The sequence below is a fragment of the Pristiophorus japonicus genome, chromosome 7, assembly GCF_044704955.1.
Source record: "Pristiophorus japonicus isolate sPriJap1 chromosome 7, sPriJap1.hap1, whole genome shotgun sequence".
In the NCBI taxonomy this organism is placed as follows: Eukaryota; Metazoa; Chordata; class Chondrichthyes; family Pristiophoridae; genus Pristiophorus; species Pristiophorus japonicus.
In genome coordinates, this window is record NC_091983.1 from 230956144 (window position 1) to 230973697 (window position 17554).

At 49.6% G+C, this 17554-nt stretch overlaps 1 protein-coding gene across 1 annotated transcript in view; it reads left to right on the top strand.

Annotated features, from left to right (window-relative positions):
* The first annotated feature begins 14477 nt into the window (after positions 1–14477).
* The window catches only part of LOC139266690 (netrin-G1-like), a 30527-nt gene continuing 27450 nt past the window's right edge, over positions 14478–17554 (top strand). The window contains exon 1 of the mRNA XM_070884280.1: positions 14478–14720. Coding sequence (XP_070740381.1) covers positions 14478–14720 — 243 coding nt within the window. The remainder of the gene's footprint in view (positions 14721–17554) is intronic.

Sequence of the window (17554 nt, forward strand, 5' to 3'; positions counted from 1 at the left end):
TCGCTATTCTCAGAGAGCAAAGGTATCAATGCCAATGCCTCTGCTAGCATCCAAAGATGGGCACTCAAGCTGTCTGCATATAGCTATATAATTCGCCACAGGCCAGGCACAGAGAACTGCGCTGACGCCCTCAGTCGGCTACCATTGCCCATCATCGGTGTGGAAATGGCACAGCCTGCAGACTCGCTCTTGGTGATCGATGCATTTGAAAATGAAAAGTCACCCATTACGGCCCACCAGATCAGGACCTGGACCAGCCAGGATCCTTTCCTGTCCCTTGTCCATGGGAGCTAGTCCAGCGTCCCAGTGGAGATGCATGAAGAGCTCAAGCCGTTCCAGCGGAGTAAAGACGAAATGTCCAGACAGGCGGACTGTCTTTTGTGGGGTAATCGCGTGGTTTAGCCCAAGAAAGGCAGGGAAACATTTATACGCGACCTACACAGTACCCATAGTAATGATGAAAACAATAGCCAGATCCCATGTGTGGTGGCCTGGCATTGACTCAGATTTGGAGTGTTGCGTGCGCCAATGCAACACTTGCTCTCAATTGAGCAATGCACCCAGGGAGGCAACGCTAAGTTTGTGATCACGGCCCTCCAAACCGTGGTCTAGGATCCACGTTGACTTCGCTGGCCCGTTTCTAGGCAAAATGTTCCTGGTTGTTGTGGATCCTTATTCAAAGTGGATTGAGTGTGCAATAATATCTGAAAGCACGTCCACTGCCACCATCGAAAACCTACGAGCCATGTTTTCCACACACGGCCTGCCTGATGTCCTTGTCAGCGACAATGGGCCGTGCTTCACCAGCGCTGAATTCAAGGATTTCATGACCTGCAATGGGATCAAGCTTGTCACATCTGCCCCGTTCAAGCCCGCATCCAATCACCAGCCAGAACAGGCAGTCCAAACCATCAAGCAAAGCTTGAAACACGTGTCGGAAGGCTTCCTGCAGACCCGCCTGTCCCGAGTCCTGCTCAGCTACCAGACGCCACTCTCTCACCGGGGTTCCCCCTGCCGAACTGCTCATGAAAAGGGCACTCAACACAAGGCTCTCTCTAGTCCACCCTGATCTCCATGATCATGTCGAGGGCAGGCGGCATCAACGAAGCATGTACCATGATCGTGCAAGTTTGTCATGTCATATTGAAGTCAATGACCCTGTATTTGTGCTCAACTATGGACATGGTCCAAAATCGCTTGCTGGCACTCTTGTGGCCAAAGAAGGAGTCGGGTGTTTCAGGTCAAAGTCGCAAATGGACTAACTTACAGAAAGCACTTGGACTAAACCAAACTGCGATTCACAGAAAGCCATGAGCATCCTGAAGAGGACACCACCAATTTCGACCCTCCGACGCACACACAAGTGGCAACCGACATCACGGTTGACCATGAAGCTGAACTCATCACCCTCTGCAGCCCAGCAAGACCAGCTGCGCAGCAGCCCAGTGAAGAACCAACCAACTCACCTGCACCTGCATTTGTACCGAGGTGATTAACGAGGGAACGAAAAGCCCCAGATCGTCTCACCCTGTAAATAAGTATACTATTGACTTTGGAAGGGAGTGATGTTATATATGCAACCCTATGTAACCAGCATTCTACTGCCACCAGAGGGCATGTCTGTTGGAGTCCCAAGGGATCCCAGCATCCCTTGGGAGCACTGTATATAAGCAGGCCTCCCATGCTGTTCCAACACTCTGAAGCTAGAATAAAGAGACTATGGTCACACTTACTCACGTCTACAGTACTCAATCACATTACTCTATTCTGGACATAACAAGATCCATTCTCAATCACATTACTCTAGATTGCTCCCTGTCAAAACCTTATGATACTATGATCACTGTTCCCTATATCCTCCCCGACTGCCACTTGCTCTACTTGACCCACCTAATTCCAAGAACCAGATCCAGCAATGTCTCCTTCCTCATTGGGCCAGAAACGTACTGTTCAAGAAAGTTCTCCTGAACACACTTCAGAAATTCTTCGCCCTCTCTGCCCTTTACACTATTACTATCCCACCTATATTAGGATAGTTGAAGTCCCCTACTATCAGTACTTTATAGTTCTTCCACCTCTCTGTAATTTCCCTGCAGATTTGCTGCTCTATATCCTTCCCACTAGTTGGTGACCTATAGAATACACCTAGTAGTTTAATGGCACCTCGATTGTTTCTCAACTCTAACCAAATAGATTCAGTCCTTGACCCCTTCAGGATATCCTCTCTTTCCAGCACTGTAATAATCTCCTTAATCAATACTGCCACCCCACCTCCTTTCTTTCCTTCCCTATCTTTCCTGAACACCTTATATCCAGGAATATTTAATACCCAATCCAGCCCTTTATTGAGCCAGGTCTCTGTTATCGCCACAACATCATAATCCCATCTGTCTATTTGTGCTTGGAGCTTACCAACCTCATTTACCAAACTTCATGCATTCACACACATGCACTGTAAACCACTCTTACACCTTCTTGTGTTCTTTCTTAGTCTGACCCTACCGAATATCGTACTATTTCTTACTCTAGTGCTATCTGTCGCCCCAATCCTTCGTGCACCTTGTTTCTCCTTTCTAATATAAGAAATAGGAGCAGGAGTAGGCCTCTGGCCCCTCTTGCCTGCTCCGCCATTTAATAAGATCATGGCTGATCTGATCTTGGACTTAGCTCCACTTCCCTGCCCACTCCCCATAACCCTTCACTCCCTTGTCGCTCAAAATCTGTCTCTCTCCACCTTTAATATATTCAATGACCCGGCCTCCATGACTAATGATACATCCTGTTGCCCATCCCCAGCCTAATTAGTTGAAACCCTCCCCAACAGTGCTAGCAACCTGCCCCCTGCCGTCCCCCGGCCCCAACAAGGAAATTAGTCCCAGCTCTGTTGAGGTGTGAGATGTAACCCGTCCAGGTCCCACCTCCCCCAGAACCGATCCCAGTGTCCCAGGGGTCTGAAGCCCTCCCTCCTGCACCAAGCCATGCATTCATCTGCTCTATCCTGCTATTTCTCTACTCATGTGTTACTGACATATTTATATTGGCTAAGATCATGCGTAACTGACCTGACAGGGGGTTAACCATGACCCCAACGTGGTTCTCCCTGGATCAGGAAAGTGGTTCTCCTATGCTTTTTGGAAATAGGAGGTGGGTGGGGTGGATTGACCCATCCACCTCCACGGAGGTGTGTGGGTTTGCTGACCCATCCACCTCCATGGCACGAACCTGGTGTTGCAGTACTTCCAGGAACGGTGCTTGGGCTCTAGGCCTTTTGGCTAAGAGCATTAGCGCAGGGTGATCCTTGATGTGTGCAAGGTGACCTCTGGCGTTTGTGATCTGACAAAGAATTGGAAAGATTGGCTACGAAAAATTTAATTAAAAAAAATAAAATTTTTTTCTATATAAATAAATAAATAAATAAAATAAAAAAAATAAAAATTATAATTAAACACCAGCCTTTTAATTCAATGTAAACTGCACTGTAGGAGCAGTGACTGATGTTGCTGGGATGCTGAGATCAGGGCAGTCATTTCATTCTTTGACATTCTCTGCAATTGTGGAGAAAATCGATGGTTTGCTCCTGACACCCAAAGCAGGACAGACAGAGGGCAGGCAGGAGGGAGAATCATTTAATTCATTCTCTGCATGTGGGCGTCGCTGGCAAGGCCGGCATTTATTGCCCATCCCAAGTCGCCCTTGAGAAGGTGGTGGTGAACCTTCTTAAACCACTGCGGTCCGTGTGGTGAAGGTTCTCTCACAGCTCTGTGAGGGAGGGAGTGTTTGAAGGGAAAAAGTCTTGGCGAGTTGCTGCAGTGCGTTTGTAGATGGTACACTCTGGAACCATGGTAAGCCGGTGGTGGAAATAGTGAGTTTGGCACTAATTAGATATCAGCCATGGCTCAGTGGGCTGCACCCTCGCCTCTGAGTCAGAAGGTCGTGGGTTAAAGTCCCACTCCAGATCCCATAATTAATGCTGACACTCCCAGTGCAATACTCCCAGCTGCACTATAGGAGGGTCAGTACTGAGGGAGTGCTGGATTCAGAAGGGCAGTATTAAGGGAGCGCTGCACTGTCGGAGGGGCAGTACTGAGGGAGTGCTAGATTCAGCAGGGCAGCACTGCGGGAGCACTGCACTGTCAGAGGGGCAGTACTGAGGGAGAGCTGCACTGTCAGAGAAGCAGTACTGAGGGAGAGCTGCACTGTTGGAGGGGCAGTACTTAGGGAGCATTGTACTGTTGGAGGGGCAGTACTGAGGGAACGCTGCACTGTTGGAGGGGCAGTTTTGAGAGAATACTGAGAGGTGCCATCATTGAGATGAGATGTTAAACCGAGGTCCCATCTGTCTTTTCAGTTAAATGTATAAGATCCCACTGCATTCTTGATGAAGATCTTAACGTGTGCAGATTGGCTGCCACGTTTCCTACATTACAACAGTGACTACACTTCAAAAATACTTCATTGTCTGTGAGGCACTTTTGGACGTCCTGAGGTGGTGAAAGGCGCTATAGAAATGCAAGTCCTTTCTTTCTTTACTGTCTGCGGCCCAGAGCTGGGGGGTTTCAGACCTGGTTCTCGTTCAGAGTGAAACGACTGCCTTTGTTCCCTGGGGACAGACAATAAATGACGGCAGATTTCAGATTACGCTCTGCCCCCGAGTCTCGGCCTCAGCTGATGTTTCCCGTCGCGTTTCTCAATACTCCTACTTTTTATTTTGATAGATCGGGCTGTCCATCGAGGATTGAATTCCATCGAGCTTTGCTCATTTATCTCGCCCTGTTTACAGATTGGCCTTTATTGCAAGGGGGATGGAGTATAAAAGCAGAGATATCCTGCTACAACTATACAGGGTATTGGTGAGGTCACACCTGGAGTACTGCGTACAGTTTTGGTCTCCGTATTTAAGGAAGGATATACTTGCGTTGGAGGCAGTTCAGAGAAGGTTCACTAGGTTGATTCCAGAGATGAGGGGGTTCATTTATGAAGATAGGTTGAGTAGGTCAGGGCTATGCTCATTGGAGTTCAGAATAATGAGAGGTGATCTTAGCGAAACATATAAGATAATGAGGGGGCTCGACAAGTTGGATGCAGAGAGGATGTTTCCACTCATAGGGAAACTAAAACTAGGAGACATATTTTCAGAATAAGGGGCCGCCCATTTAAAACTGAGATGAAGAGAAATTTCTTCTCTCAGAGGGTTGTAAATCTATGGAATTCTCTGCCCCAGAGAGCAGTAGAGGCTGAATCATTGAATATATTTAAGGTGGAGATAGACAGACTTTTGACGATAAGGGAATAAAGGGTTATGGGGAGTGGGCAGGGAAGTGAGCTGAGTCCATGATCAATTCAGTCATGATCTTATTAAATGGCGGAGCAGGATCGAGGGGCCAAATGGCCTATTCCTGCTCCTATTTCTTTTGTTCTTATGTTCTTAGTGTAGTGCTGTAAATCATGTGAAATGAGCAGAGCTGGGAGTTGGGGGATTGGGACTAATATCACATGGTGTGATTCAGGGAAATCACGGTGTGTGTAGTGGGAAATCAAAAGACAATCATCGTTAATTCATTCTCAGAATTTGGATGTCGCTGGCCAGGCTGGCATTACTGCCCATCCCTAGTTACATAGCAACAGGAGGAGGCCACTCAGCCCCTCGAGCCTGTTCACCATACTCTCCATGTAACCCGTGCTGTACCTGCCCTGGGAGTGTTTGATGGGACAGTGTAGAGGAAGTTTTACTCTGTATCTATCTGTACTGTACTTTCCCTGGGAATGTTTGATGGGACAGTGTAGAGAGAGTTTTACTCTGTATCTATTCGTACTGTACTTTCCTGGGAGTGTTTGATGGGACAGTGTTGAATGAGCTTTATTCTGTATCTAACCCGTGCTGTACCTGCCCTGTGAGTGTTTAATGGGACAGTGTAGAGGGAACTTTACTCTGTATCTAACCCGTGCTGTACCTGCCCTGGGAGTAATTAATGGGACAGTGTGGAGGGAACTTTACTCTGTATCTAACCCGTGCTGTACCTGCCCTGGGAATGTTTGATGCCGACACTGGGTAATGAAATGGGGATATGTTTCTGTCCCAGCACCAACATCCTTCAACCTTCAGGAACATAAAATGAATGAAAAAAACTCCAGATTCTCATGTGATAAAAATGCAATGTGACTTTATTCAGTCCCAGACCATAAATAATTCATTCCTTTATCAGCAAATATTCATTGCTTGAGAGCTTGGCTTGTGACTGGAGCTCCGCAGATTGATGGTAACCTGGTTACTCTCGATCGCTGACTGCAGATTGATGGTAACCTGGTTACTCTCGATCACTGACTGCAGATGGAGAATGGAACTGTCACTGTAAGTGTTTAATCCTCTCACACTGCATTCTCCTGTGGGACACAGCCCAGTATCCCAGCACAGTCCCCCATTCCCCTGTGGGACACAGCCCAGTATCCCAGCACAGTCTCCCATTCCTCTGTGGGACACAGCCCAGTATCCCAGCACAGTCCCCCATTCCCCTGTGGGACACAGCCCAGTATCCCAGCACAGTCTCCTCATCCCCTGTGGGACACAGCCCAGTATCGCAGCATATTCCCCATTCCCCTGTGGGACACAGCCCAGTATCCCAGCACAGTCCCCCATTTCCCTGTGGGATACAGCCCAGTATCCCAGCACAGTCCCCCATTCCCCTGTGGGACACAGCCCAGTTTCTCAGCACAGCCTTCCATTCCTCTGTGTGACACAGCGCAGTATCCTAGCACAGTCCCCCATTTCTCTGTGGGACGCAGCCCAGTATCCCAGCACAGCCTCCCATTCCCCTGTGGGTCACAGCCCAGTATCCCAGCAAGTCCACCATTCCTCTGTGGGTCACAGCCCAGTATCTCAGCACAGTCCCCCATTCCCCTGTGGGACACAGCCCAGTATCCCAGCACAGTCCCACATTCCCCTGGAAGGTGCACGGCTGCACATGCACGGTATTTTGAAAAGGTCGCGCGGCCCGGAATTTTTTTCACAGGTAACATGGAGGAGGTTACAGAGATAGGGAGGGGTGTAGGGCTGGATGGGGTTCCAGAGATAGGGAGTGGTGTATGATGGGAGTGGTTACCGAGATAGGGAGGGGTGTAGGGCTGGAGAGGGTTACAGAGATTGGGAGGGGCGTGGCCCTGGAAGGATGAGAATTTTAAAATCGAGGCGTTGCAGAGATCCCAGTTTTATTTCAGTGACAGCAGAGTGTGGAATTTTGAAGCTCTGTTTATATTTGGATCGATTTCTTTGTCCTCAAATATCTTTTAAATCTAATCTAAGGATCAGTTTACAGAAGTCTCTAAATACCAATAAATCGCGAGTTATTGCTTGTGTTGTTCTGGGGTTTATCAAACGGACACGTTGATTGTTGTACATTGTTCCTTGGGGGAACAGTGTGGAGCAGAGTTTGGGAGAGAATTCCTTTCACCGTATCTAACCGCACGGCCGAGGGTTTGATCGAGTCGATGGTCCAGCCAGCGATCCGAAGCAGCTCGACCTGGGTGTGTGGCGACGCTCTGATCCGGATTGACGGGCTGAGGAGTTGCTGCTGCAACAATTGAGATGCCTGAAGGACAGAAGTTTATTCGGCGAGTCTCTGCGATCGGGGCACTGAGGCTTCGGAGCGGGAAATCTGCGGATGTCCCAGATCAGGAGGGGTGGGTAATGGTTCAGAAGGTCCAAGGGCCCGGCACAGGGATATTATGGGATGGGGAATGGGCCGGACAGGGGCAGGGGGATATTATGGGATGGGGAGTGGGCTGGACAGGGGCAGAGGTATATTATGGGATGGGGAATGGACAGGACAGGGACAGAGGGATATTATGGGATGGGGAATGAGCCGGACAGGGGCAGGGGGATATTATGGGATGGGGAATGGGTTGGACAGGGGCAGAGATATATTATGGGATGGGGAATGGTCTGGACAGGGACAGAGGGATATTATGGGATGGGGAATGGGCCGAACAGGAGCAGTGAGATATTATGGGATGGGGAATGGGCTGAACAGCGGCAGGGGATATTATGGGATGGGGAATGGGCTGGACAGGGTATATTATGGGATGGAGAATGGGCTGGACAGGGGCAGAGAGATATGGGATGGGGAATGGGCTGGACAGGGACAGGGGGATATTATGGGATGAGGAATGGGCTGGATAGGGGCAGTTCAAGCATTGTGTGCAGTATTGGGCTCCACACTATAGAGAGGAGAGTGAGGCTGTTGAGGGGGAACAGCACAGATTCACTCGGGTGCTGCCTGGTGTGAGGGAATCCAAATATGGAGAGAGACTTGGAAAATGGATCTCTGTTTCTCTCTCCCTATGTCTCTTCGGTCTCTCTGTATCTCTGTCTCTTTTCTCGCTCTCTCCTTGTCTGTCTCTGTCTCTGTTTCTCAGTCTCTCTGTATCTGTCTCTGACTGTCGCTGTCTGTCTACATCTCTCCCTTTCTCTTTCCTTCCTTCTCACTCTCTCTCTGGGTTGAATGAGATGGGATTTTACAAAATTGTAGATGATACTAAGTGGATTGGAAAGGGTTAGTCCCCAGTCACTATTTGAAGTTAAGCGGTGACTGCAGGACAAGGAGACACAGGTACAGACTGGAAAAAGGCAGGTTCGGGCCTGGTATAAGGAGACACTTCACACCCAGAGTGACCAATACGTGAAATGGGCCCAGGGCAGGGAGTGGGATTGAAACCTCTGGGGCCATTCCCAAGGGTCAGTGGGAGGCTGTGACAGGCGGGGCGGGGGATTTGCAGTTTTTAAAAAAATGTGAGGCTGGTTGGGCTGAACGGCCTCCCTCTGCATCTCTCTTAAAGCTGCCGGACTTGCCTTCATTTCTCGAGTTAAATGCTGCAGGCCGATGGGTCCATAAACCCCCCACCCCAAGGTTTATGTGTTTAATCCTTCCATACAATCAGACAGCACAGGAGGGGGCCATTCGGCCCATCGGGTCTGTACCGGCTCTTTGAAAGAGCGATCCAATCAGTCCCACTCCCTGCTCTTTCCCCAGAGCCCTGTATAGATGGGATATTAGTCAGCTCTCCCGGGAAGATTGTAAACAGCAACAGGACAGATCTCTGAAGCAGTGCAGACATCTGACCTCCACCCTGACTGTCAGCTCCCCTCCCCCATATTATTAAATCTCTCATTACCGCATTTCATGTGGATTTTTATATTTAAATAACAGCAGAACACTTTTCCCAGCTCACAACCGAGCTGAATATCCGATTCGTTTTGATTGGGGCAGCCAAGTAATTGGACAGTGGAACTTGGCTGGCTTTAGGACCGCGCGGAATGCTGAGCTGGGGCGACGTTCCCAGTCCGAGCCCCTGGATTGAGATTTCAGTTTTCTCTCTCTGTGAGTCTCGGGATCGCGATTTCTCTCTCTCTCTCGTTTTCTTCCCCTTTTCTCTTTCTCTGTTTCTCTCTCTCTCAGTCAAATTTTCTCTTTTGATTTCTCACTCCCTTTCCTCACTTCTGTGTCTTTCTCTTTTGTTCCCATCCCTCTCTCCCCCCTCCCTCTCTTTCTCCATCTCTCGCTCCTTCAATATCCCTCTCCCTCAATCTCTCTACTCTCTCTCCCTTTCTCACTCTCTTTCTCCCTCATCCTCTTTTCCTCCCCTCTCCCTTTCCCTCTCTCTCCCTCTCCCCTCTCCCTCAACCTCTCGCTCCCTCTCCATCAATCTCTCTCGTCTCTCTTTCCCTCCCTCTCTCCCTTTCTCTCTCCCTCAGTCTCTCCCTCTCCCTCAATCTCTCCTCTCTCTTTCCCTCCCTCTCTCGCTCCCTCTTCCTTCCGCTCTCTCCCTCTCCCTCCCTCTCGCTCAATCTCTCCTCTCTCTCTCTTTCCCTCCCTCTCTCTCTCTCAATCTCTCCCTCTCCCTCAATCTCTCCTCTCTCTTTCCCTCCCTCTCTCGCTCCCTTTCCCTCCCGCTCTCTCCCTCTCCCTCCCTCCCTCTCGCTCAATCTCTCCTCTCTCTCTCTTTCCCTCCCTCTCTCTCTCTCAATCTCTCCCTCTCCCTCAATCTCTCCTCTCTCTTTCCTTCCCTCTCTCGCTCCCTCTCCCTCCCTCTCCCTCCCTCCCTCTCGCTCAATCTCTCCTCTCTCTTTCTCTCCCACCCTCTCTCTCCCTCCCTCTCTTTCCATCCCTCTCCCTTTCTCTCCCTCTCCCGAACTCTCCCTCTCCCTCCCTCTTTCCCCCCTCCCTCTCCCTCCCTCTTTCCCCCTCTCTCCCTCTCTCTACCTCCCTCTCTTTCCTCCTCGCTCCCTCTCCATCAATCCCTCTCGTCTCTCTTTCCCTCCCTCTCTCTCCCTCTCTCCCTCTGTTTCCCCCTCCCTCTCCCTCTCCCCTTCTCTCTCTTTCCCTCCCCTTGAGGGCAGATTCTGTGCTAAACTCCTCCGGTCCATTGAGGAGGCTCCTGGACTTGTTGCTGAGCAATGCGGAGCTGGCTCCGGGACCTCGCCGCGCCCGGAGCTCGCTGATCTCCCCCAGAGTGAGTCAGACTCTGTCCCGGGATCTCCCGGGATCGCCTTGCTGTTTCCAACAGCGATTGACGGCTTGGCGCGGGGATCAGACTGGTTCCTGTGTGGATTGTATCGGAGGGCTGGAGAATTGGAGAGGACGATTCTGTGTGCATTCTAGAGCAGCAATCTTCCATTGGATAAGAGTGCATTGTATCTGAGGATTGCAGGCATTGTACAGGAGAGCTGTGCATTGTATCGGAGCACTGCAGCAATCTGTACAATGAAGGAACGCATTGTATAACAACTTGCATTTATATAGCGCCTCAACCCAGTAAAATATCCCAAGAAGCTTCACAGGAGCGTAAATCAGTGTGACTGGAGACGGTGAGTGTGTGTTGGGGGTGTGACTGGAGACGGTGAGTGTGTGTTGGGGGTGTGACTGGAGATGGTGAGTGTGTGTTGGGGGTGTGACTGGAGATGGTGAGTTTGTGTTGGGGGTGTGACTGGAGATGGTGAGTGTGTGTTGGGGGTGTGACTGGAAATGGTGAGTGTGTGTTGGGGGTGTGACTGGAGATGGTGAGTGTGTGTTGGGGATGTGACTGGAGATGGTGAGTGTGTGTTGTGGGGTGTGACTGGAGATGGTGAGTGTGTGTTGGGGGTGTGACTGGAGACGGTGAGTGTGTGTTGGGGGTGTGACTGGAGATGGTGAGTGTGTGTTGTGGGGTGTGACTGGAGATGGTGAGTGTGTGTTGGGGGTGTGACTGGAGACGGTGAGTGTGTGTTGGGGGTGTGACTGGAGACAGTGAGTGTGTGTTGGGGGTGTGACTGGAGACGGTGAGTGTGTGTTGGGGGTGAGACTGGAGATGGTGAGTGTGTGTTGGGGGTGTGACTGGAGATGGTGAGTGTGTGTTGGGGTATGACTGGAGATGGTGAGCGTGTGTTGGGGTTTGAGCAGGAGGAGTGACGTCAGGCCCAGAAGGTGACTGTGGATTGTGATGCTCGAGCTGAAGTGGAACAGCATTACGGGCGAGGAAGTGAGACATTCAGAGACTATTCCTGCTCGCGGTGCAGCAGTTTGTAAAAGCTCATTGAATTCATTATAGAAAAAAGATTATAAATATCCCCGTTACTAGTCTGTATATCAGTCACAGCCCAGAGTAACACCTTGTGTCATAAAACAGGCAGTGGGAGCGTCACCAAACACAGAATCTGTCAGTGTTGAAAGGGGCAACTTTTTAAAGTGTAAGAACATTACATAAGAATTAGGAACAGGAGTAGGCCATCTAGCCCCTCGAGCCTGCTCCGCCATTCAACAAGATCATGGCTGATCTGGCCATGGACTCAGCTCCACTTACCCGCCCGCTCCCCGTAACCCTTAATTCCCTTATTGGTTAAAAATCTATCTATCTGTGACTTGAATACATTCAATGAGCTAGCCTCAACTGCTTCCTTGGGCAGAGAATTCCTCAGATTCACAACCCTCTGGGAGAAGAAATTCCTTCTCAACTCGGTTTTCAATTGGCTCCCCCGTATTTTGAGGCTGTGCCCCCTAGTTCTAGTCTCCCCGAACAGTGGACACAACCTCTCTGCCTCTAGCTTGTCTATCCCTTTCATTATTTTAAATGTTTCTATAAGATCACCCCTCATCCTTCTGAATTCCAACAAGTAAAGACCCAGTCTACTCAATCTATCATCATAAGGTAACCTCATCTCCGGAATCAGCCTAGTGAATTGTCTCTGTACCCCCTCCAAAGCTAGTATATCCTTCCTTAATTAAGGTGACCAAAACTGCATGCAGTACTCCAGGTGCGGCCTCACCAATACCCTATACAGTTGCAGAAGGACCTCCCTGCTTTTGTACTCCATCCTTCTCGCAATGAAGGCCAACATTCCATTTGCCTTCCTGATTACCTGCTGCACCGGCAAACTAACTTTTTGGGATTCATGCACAAGGACCCCCAGGTCCCTCTGCACCGCAGCATGTTGTAATTTCTCCCCATTCAAATAATATTCCCTTATACTGTTTTTTTTCCCAAGGTGGATGACCTCACACTTTCCGACATTGTATTCCATCTGCCAAACCTTAGCCTATTTGCTTAACCTATCTAAATCTCTTTGCAGCCTCTCTGTGTCCTCTACACAACCCACTTTCCCACTAATCTTTGTGTCATCTGCAAATTTTGTTACACTACACTCTGTCCCCTCTTCCAGGTCATCTATGTATATTTTAAACAGTTGTGGTCCCAGCACTGATCCCTGTGGCACACCACTAACCACTGATTTCCAACCCGAAAAGGACCCATTTATCCCGACTCTCTGCTTTCTGTTAGCCAGCCAATTCTCTATCCATGCTGATACATTTCCTCTGACTCCGCGTACCTTTATCTTCTGCAGTAATCTTTTGTGTGGCACCTTATCGAATGCCTTTTGAAAATCTAAATACACCACATCCATTGGTGCACCTCTATCCACCATGCTCGTTATATCCTCAAAGAATTCTGGTAAATTAGTTAAACATGATTTCCCCTTCATGAATCCATGCTGCGTCTGCTTGATTGCACTAAGAAGTAGAATAATTTTGCTTTTCCAGTGAGAGCTCTGAGATTGAGGTGCGATAATGGAGGAAGGAGAATAGATTTTGCTGAAGGAGCTGACTCAATCCCACTCCAGAGACTCGAGCCCAGCATCTAGGTTGACACTCCCAGTGCAGTACTGAGAGCGCGCTGCACTGTCGGAGGGGCAGTACTGAGGGAGTGCTGCACTGTCGGAGGGGCAGTACTGAGGGAGTGCACCACTGTTGGAGGGGCAGTACCGAGGGAGTGCTGCAGTGTCGGAGGGGCAGTACTGAAGGACTGCAGCAATGTCACAGAGGTAGTACTGAGGGAGTGCTGAACCTTTGGAGGGGCAGTACTGAGGGAGTGTTGCACTTTTGGAGGGGCAGTACTGAGGGAATGCTGCACTTCCTGAGGGCAGTCTTGAGGGAGCACTGCACTGTCGAACAAGGCGGTAAATCGAGGCCCCGTCTGCCCTCTCAGCTTCACATCAAAGATCCCCTGGCTTTATTTCAAAGAAGAACAGGGGAGTTCTCCCCAGTATCCTGAGCAATATTTGTCCCTCAACCAACATCACTAAAATAGGATAATTGTTCATTTGTCTCATTTGGTATATTAACAAAAGTGATTTAGCCACCTCCTATTGGCTGCGGTGATTCCCAACTGGTGATTATTTCTGTGTAACGCTGCAGCTAATGGGAGGCGGTGTTGGAGGGTGGGGGTCGAAGGTCAGGAGCAGCACCTGTTCCAAAATGCATTGATTTTATTTCTCTCCTCACAGGGAACTGATGGCAGAAGGAAGAGATGATCGATGGGAAACAGACTCTGGTCAGGAGACAATCATCACATTGGGTCCCAATACTGACTGATCAGCCTATCAGAGCATCTGTTTGATACAGCGGGCAGCTGGGGGGAAAACAGTTGGGATCCCAACACCTGGAATATCTGTACAAACACTGGGAAAACAGCTGGAATCCCAACACCCAGAACATCTGTACCAACACTGGGAAACAGCTGGGATCCTAACATCTGGAACATCTGTACCAACACTGGGAAACAGCTGGAATCCTGACACCCGGAACATCTGCATAAACACTGGGAAAATAGCTGAAAGCTCAACACCTAAAAGATCTTCACCAACACTGGGAAAACAGCTGGAATCCCGACACCTGGAACACGTGCACCAACACTGGGAAAACAGCTGCAATCCCAACACCTGGAACATTTGCACCAACACTGGGAAAGCATCTGCAATCCCAACACCTGGAACATTTGCAAGCACCGAGATCGCCCCTCTGTGAGCAGGTCCAGTCAGATCAGGGACCCCCTGAATCATCCCCAGACGGACCGAGATCGCCCCTCTCTGAGAGGGTCCAGTCGGAGCAGTGACCCCCTGAATCACCCCCAGATGGACCGAGATGGCCCCTCTCTGAGCGGGTCCAGTTGGAGCGATGCGTCTGTACGGTTTGTTGCCCCTTCAGGCCCTTTGGGTGGCCCTGTCTCTCGCCGCGCAGCACTTCCCGTCCTGGGGTCACTACGACCTGTGTAAGGCCCAGCTTCACTGGGACCAGGCCATGAGTTGGGATTACATGGCTTGCCAGCCCGAGGCCACCCTGCTCACCAGGTCACTGAAGGTCAGCTTAGATCCCTCCGACAGTACGTGTGGAGAGACCCTCGAGATGTACTGCACGCTGGTGAGTATAAGCCTTTCTGAGACAGCCTCTGTTGTGTGTCACACTGTGAATGGACGCTCACTGAACGGCCTTTATCAAAGTGAATTCCATCCAAACTCCTACATTTGCTTCATTAACAGAGGCATTGAGTGCAAAAGCAAGGGAGTCATGGTGAACCTTCATACATCATTGGTTCGGCCCCAACTGGAGTATTGTGTCCAATTCTGGGCACCACACTTTAGGAAGGATGACAAGGCCTTGGAGAGGGTGCAGAGGAGATTTACTGGAATGTTTCCAGGGATGAGGGACTTCAGTTATGTGAAGAGACTGGAGAAGCTGGGATGGTTCTCCTCAGAGCAGAGAAGGTTAAGGGGAGATTTGATGAGGTGTTTAAAATCATGAAGGGTTTTGAAAGAGTAAATAAGGAGACACTGTTTCATGTGGCAGGAGGGCCAGTAACCAGAGGACACAGATTTCAGATAATTGGCAAAAAAGCCAAGGGGGGAGATGAGGAGAATGTTTTAATGCAGCGAGTTTTTATGATCTGGAATGTGCTGCCTGAAAAGGAGGTGGAAGGAGATTCAAGAATAACATTCAAAAGGGAATTGGATAAATACTGGGAAAGGAGAAATGTACAGGGCTATGGGGAAGGAGTAGGAGAGTGGGACTAACTAGACAGCTCTGAGCCAGTGGCAGAGACAGACGATATCATGGAGGTGAAAGGAGGCGGGCTTGGTGAAGGAGGAGATATGGGGATGGAATAACAGTCTGATAAGTTGCATTTCGTGGAACTGTGAGGAGATGTAAAACTGCTGGGCTGAACAGGAAAGGTCAGGACACGAAAACCACAAAACTCGCTGCTTCCCAGTGACTCACCATAAGGGGTGGCAGTGTTTGTAAAATTAGACATGGTAATAGATGTGAGGAGGGAGTTCGAATGTTTATAAACACTCCCTGGAGCTCCTGATCCCTGTGTCTGACCCCTTCCCAATATCCCCAGTGGGGAATATGTCCCATTGTGTCTGAGCCCTGCCCAATATCCCCAGTGGGGAATATGTCCCATTGTGTCTGAGCCCTGCCCAATATCTCCAGTGTGGAATATGTCCCATTGTGTCTGAGCCCTGCCCAATATCCCCAGTGTGGAATATGTCCCATTGTGTCTGAGCCCTGCCCATTATCTTCAGTGGGGAATATGTCCCATTGTGTCTGAGCCCTGCCCAATATCCCCAGTGTGGAATATGTCCCATTGTGTCTGAGCCCTGCCCAATATCTCCAGTGTGGAATATGTCCCATTGTGCCTGAGCCCTGCCCAATATCCCCAGTGAGGAATATGTCCCATTGTGTCTGAGCCCTGCCCAATATCCCCAGTGAGGAATATGTCCCATTGTGTCTGAGCCCTGCCCAATATCTCCAGTGTGGAATATATTCCATTGTGCCTGAGCCCTGCCCAATATCCCCAATGGGGAATATGTCCTTGAGATGTAAATTCAAGCCTGTTTCTAAATATTAATGATGCTCTTGTTGAGTGAATCATCTCCTCAGGATAATTGGTTCCTACATCATTGTTCGAGGGGAAACGCCTGGTTTAATAATCAGCCGTATGTTTCAGCAATAATTGAAAATGTATAATTTATTGCAGAACATGCAGTTCCTCAGAGGGAATTATTCTCCAGCTCAATTAGTAATCTGTTGTAAAAATACTACGAGTCTTTGAGGTAAATCTTCCATCTGTCCCATATCCCACTGTGGGAGCTGTGTGTGAAACAGGGCCCGGACTCAGTGAGACCACAATAGATGTTACTGTCTCAGTTTCACACCTCAGGACGTCCCAAAGTGCTTCACAGACAATGAAGGACTTTTTGAAATCGCAATCATTTTTCTTTCACCGATAAAAACGCGGCTGAATTTATCGGCCGTTATCTCATAGTTTGCATTTTTTAATATGTAACAGTTTTTGACAGGTGTACTCGCTCCTTCTTTCCCGATGTGTCCCGACTCCTGAACTTGTGTTCCCTGATTGTGTGTTGACTGTGAGTGGGTGAGTGAGACGGAAAGACTCCAGGGTGAGAATGTATTCAGACTGTGGCTGTAACCTTGGTGCAAAGACACGAATTCCTGGTCACAAACTGCTGTGATCGAATGCACCGGGGCACGGTGGTGCAGGGCTTCTGTGATTGGACCAGTAATCCACAGAACTGCACTTCCAATCCCTCCATGGGCTTTGAGACTGGGCAGAGGGAGATACTGCCGGTCCTGCTGGGAGACTCAGTCCCAGGCACATCCTTCAGTTTTTTATTTGTTCCTGGGATGTGGGCGTCGCTGGCAAGGCCGGCATTTATTGCCCATCCCTAATTGCCCTTGTGAAGGTGGTGATGAGCCACCTTCTTGAACCGCTGCAATCCGTGTGGTGAAGTTACTCCCACAGTGCTGTTAGGAAGGGAGTTCAGGATTTTGACCCAGTGACAATGAAGGAACATTGAATATATTTCCCAATCAGGATGCAGTGTAACTTGGAGGGGAACGTGGAGATGGTGGTGTTCCCATGGAGGCCATGGGTTTGTGAGGTGCTGCCGAAGAAGTCTTGGTGAGTTGCTGCAGTGCATCTTGTAGATGGTAAACACTGCAGCCATGGTACACCGGTGGTGGAGGGAGAGAATGTTTAAGGTGGTGGATGGGCTGCTTTGTCCGGGATGGTGTGAAGCTTCTTGCGTATTGTTGGAGCTGCAGTCATCCAGGCAAGTGGAGAGTATTCCATCACCCGCCTGACTTGTGTCTTGTAGGTGGTGGAAAGGCTTTGGGGAGTCAGGAGGTGAGACAGTCGCCGCAGAATACTCACCTCTGACCTGCTCTTGTAC